At 48.8% G+C, this 2,846-nt stretch overlaps 1 protein-coding gene across 1 annotated transcript; it reads left to right on the top strand.

Moving 5' to 3' along the window:
• Window positions 1–283: 283 nt before the first annotated feature.
• Window positions 284–1,357, top strand: LOC123231164 (urotensin-2 receptor-like). The gene has a single exon (XM_044657413.1). The coding sequence runs from the start codon at window positions 284–286 to the stop codon at window positions 1,355–1,357; it is 1,074 nt and encodes a 357-aa protein (XP_044513348.1).
• Window positions 1,358–2,846: the final 1,489 nt, after the last annotated feature.

The raw sequence follows: 2,846 nt of genomic DNA, 5'->3' as shown, positions 1-2,846 counted from the left end.
AAAGTAAATAAGAAGCATCTAGATAAAAGCAGACGGTGGCCTCTGGGTCATATTTATCTCAGGAGGGTCTGAGATGTGAGGACTTGTCTTCGTTCTTCTGTCTCTGGTGGATTCCTGAACTGGGTTCCTTGTGTCCCTCCTGACCACCATCTTGCCTGCCTAGACTCCCGGCTCGCCCTCAGCTCTTTGTTTCTGGGTACCTCGTCCCCCCTTGCCTGCTGTGGGTTCTCTTGCTCCTCACCCTGCTCTCCCGTGGTCCATGATTCTGGGGTGATCCTGTGACATGGAGCTGGGTGGTTTCCCAAATGTCAGCGCCAATGCCACCTTTGAAGGACCCGGGGACAGCGGCGGCATCTTTATCACTTTCTTCCTGGGGTGCGTCCTGGCCTTGATGTGTCTGGTGGGCACCATCGGCAACATCTACACACTGGTGGTCATAAACTCTTCCATGAAGCTCGGAGGCTCCATGTACATCTATATTGTCAACCTGGCCCTGGCCGATCTCCTGTATCTGTCCACCATCCCCTTCGTGGTGTGCACGTATTTCGCCAGGGATTGGTACTTCGGGGACATCGGCTGTAGGACCCTGTTCAGCCTCGACTTCCTTACCATGCACGCCAGCATCTTCATCCTCACCGTCATGAGCACCGAGAGGTATCTGGCCGTGGTGAAGCCCTTGGACACCATCGGCCGCTCGAGGAACTACAGAAGGATGGTCACCGGCGTCGTGTGGCTGCTGTCCTTCCTGCTGGCCCTGCCTACCATGATCCTCATCGACCTGCGCACAAGCCATCGAGATGGGGTGACCAAGCACATGTGCCACCCAACCTGGCAGCTGGGGGCCTATAAGGTCTACCTCACCATCCTCTTTCACACCTGCATCCTGGCCCCCGGACTGGCCATCTGCTACCTGTATGGCAGGCTGGCCAGGACCTACTGGCAATCCCAGACAACCGTTGTCTTTTCTGCGGAGAGAACCAAGAGGTGCCCCCGGGAAAAGGTCCTTTACATGATCTTCAGCATCGTCCTCACCTACTGGATTTGCTTCATCCCCTTTTGGCTTTGGCAGCTGCTGAGCATCTACGACCAGCAGCCCGGGAGTCGCGCCGGCAATACTGGGGTCTATATCAACTTCCTTGTCACTTGCCTGGCCTACGGAAACAGCTGCATCAACCCCTTCCTCTATACTCTGCTATCTAACAACTACAAGGAATATCTCCAGAGCCACCAGAAGGGCGATCTGTGTTTGTCCAAGCTCAGGAGCAAGAGGTCTCCGCTGTCTGGGAGCCTCGGGCAAACGGAGAGCATGGCCATTGTCCAGATCCAGGGAGCGCTCTGCCAGGCCAGCTCTGTCTGAGAGGTGAGTTGTTTCATAAGAAGGCACTACGGGACGTTAAAAAAGCAAAACCCTTTGTCTCAGACCTCCCCAACTTGGTTACTTACAATGGAAAGAACACTGGTGTAGAAAACAGCAAACTAACTCTTCCTTGGACACTGTCTAGGTGACCCGGGACAAGTCATCTACCATCTCTGGACATCGTTTCCTTTATAAGTAAAATAAGAGGGTTGGACCAAATGAACCCCAAGGCTTTTCCAGCTCTAATATTCTGCAACCATGTGAAAAGGGTCATACTCTATATTACATTGTTGAGATTTTATCTTGTTTTAATATAAGAAGTTTATTCTTTTACATACTGGAGATGAACCCCACTAGAACAATTTGCCCAACAAGAATTTCCCATCCCTCTCTCTCTCTCCTTTCTCCTTTCTGTGGACTTCTAGGGAGATCTTAATCTGGAAGGGTCAGTTCAAAGTGAGGTCAAGGTGGCAGGGCCGGCTGAGAGGATGATGGAAGAAGAAGGGATGGGCATCCCAGGCTCTTCCTCCCCACTATTGCTTCTTTTGGTGACCTCTTAAAGCGGTCTCCCCAGTTCTCTTTACCCCATAATCCCCTCTTTCCCATACCCACTGTAGAGAATCTGTTCCTATCCTAGCACCTGTGAGTTAGTGCCTTGGACACTCTGAATGTGTTTTCTTCATACATACAGCTGAATATGACTATTCTTTGTGAACCAAGCCCATCCATCTCCTTTTCACTCATGTGGATGCTACTAAATTTTAGGCTTTACTATCTCTTGCTTGGACCCCTGACTGGTCTCCCTACCTCTATCTAATGCTTCTTGATTGATATTCCAGGTACCTGCCAGAATCATCTCCTTAATTTATAGCTCTGACTATATCACTCTCTTGTTCAGAAACATTCAGTGGCTCCCTATTGCTTATGTAAACTAAGCCTAGCATTCAAGTTTCTGTCTTGTTTGTATATAGTTATTTGCAAGTTGTCTATCTCATTAGACTGTGAGCTCCTGGAGAGCAGGGATTGTCTTTTGCCTTTCTTTATATTCCCAGCCCAATTTACCTTTCAGTCCCCCAGCATAGAGCAAGCATTTAATAAATGCTAACCGACTAACTGACCCATCCTCTACAATCCGGCTCCATTCTATGTTTTTTTTCTAGATTCTTTTTAATACTGTTCTCAACACTCAACAGCTACTGATCTCATTTGACTATGGCTGGCTCTGCTTCTGTGTATTTGTATAAGGTATCCCCTCTTGAAGTCTTTCTCTGTCAGAGCAGCTAGTGGATAGAGTTGCCAGGCCTGAAGAGAGAAGGAACTGGCTTTAAATCTGACCTTAGGCACTACCTAGCCATTTGACCCTGGACAAATCACTTAATCTCAATTGCCTAGCCCTTGCCACTCTTCTGTTTTAGAATTGATACTAAGAGAGAAGAAAGGAAGTAAGGAAGGAAGGAAGGAAGGAAGGAAGGAAGAAAGGAAGGAAGGA

The sequence above is a fragment of the Gracilinanus agilis genome, chromosome 1, assembly GCF_016433145.1.
Source record: "Gracilinanus agilis isolate LMUSP501 chromosome 1, AgileGrace, whole genome shotgun sequence".
Classification (NCBI taxonomy): Eukaryota; Metazoa; Chordata; class Mammalia; order Didelphimorphia; family Didelphidae; genus Gracilinanus; species Gracilinanus agilis.
Note: the sequence above shows the minus strand (reverse complement) of the source record. Positions and strands in the feature narration are given on the sequence as shown.

Excerpts from the sequence above, each read along its gene's own strand:
- LOC123231164 (XM_044657413.1), top strand. The coding sequence starts at position 284 with ATGGAGCTGGGTGGTTTCCCAAATGTCAGCGCCAATGCCACCTTTGAA.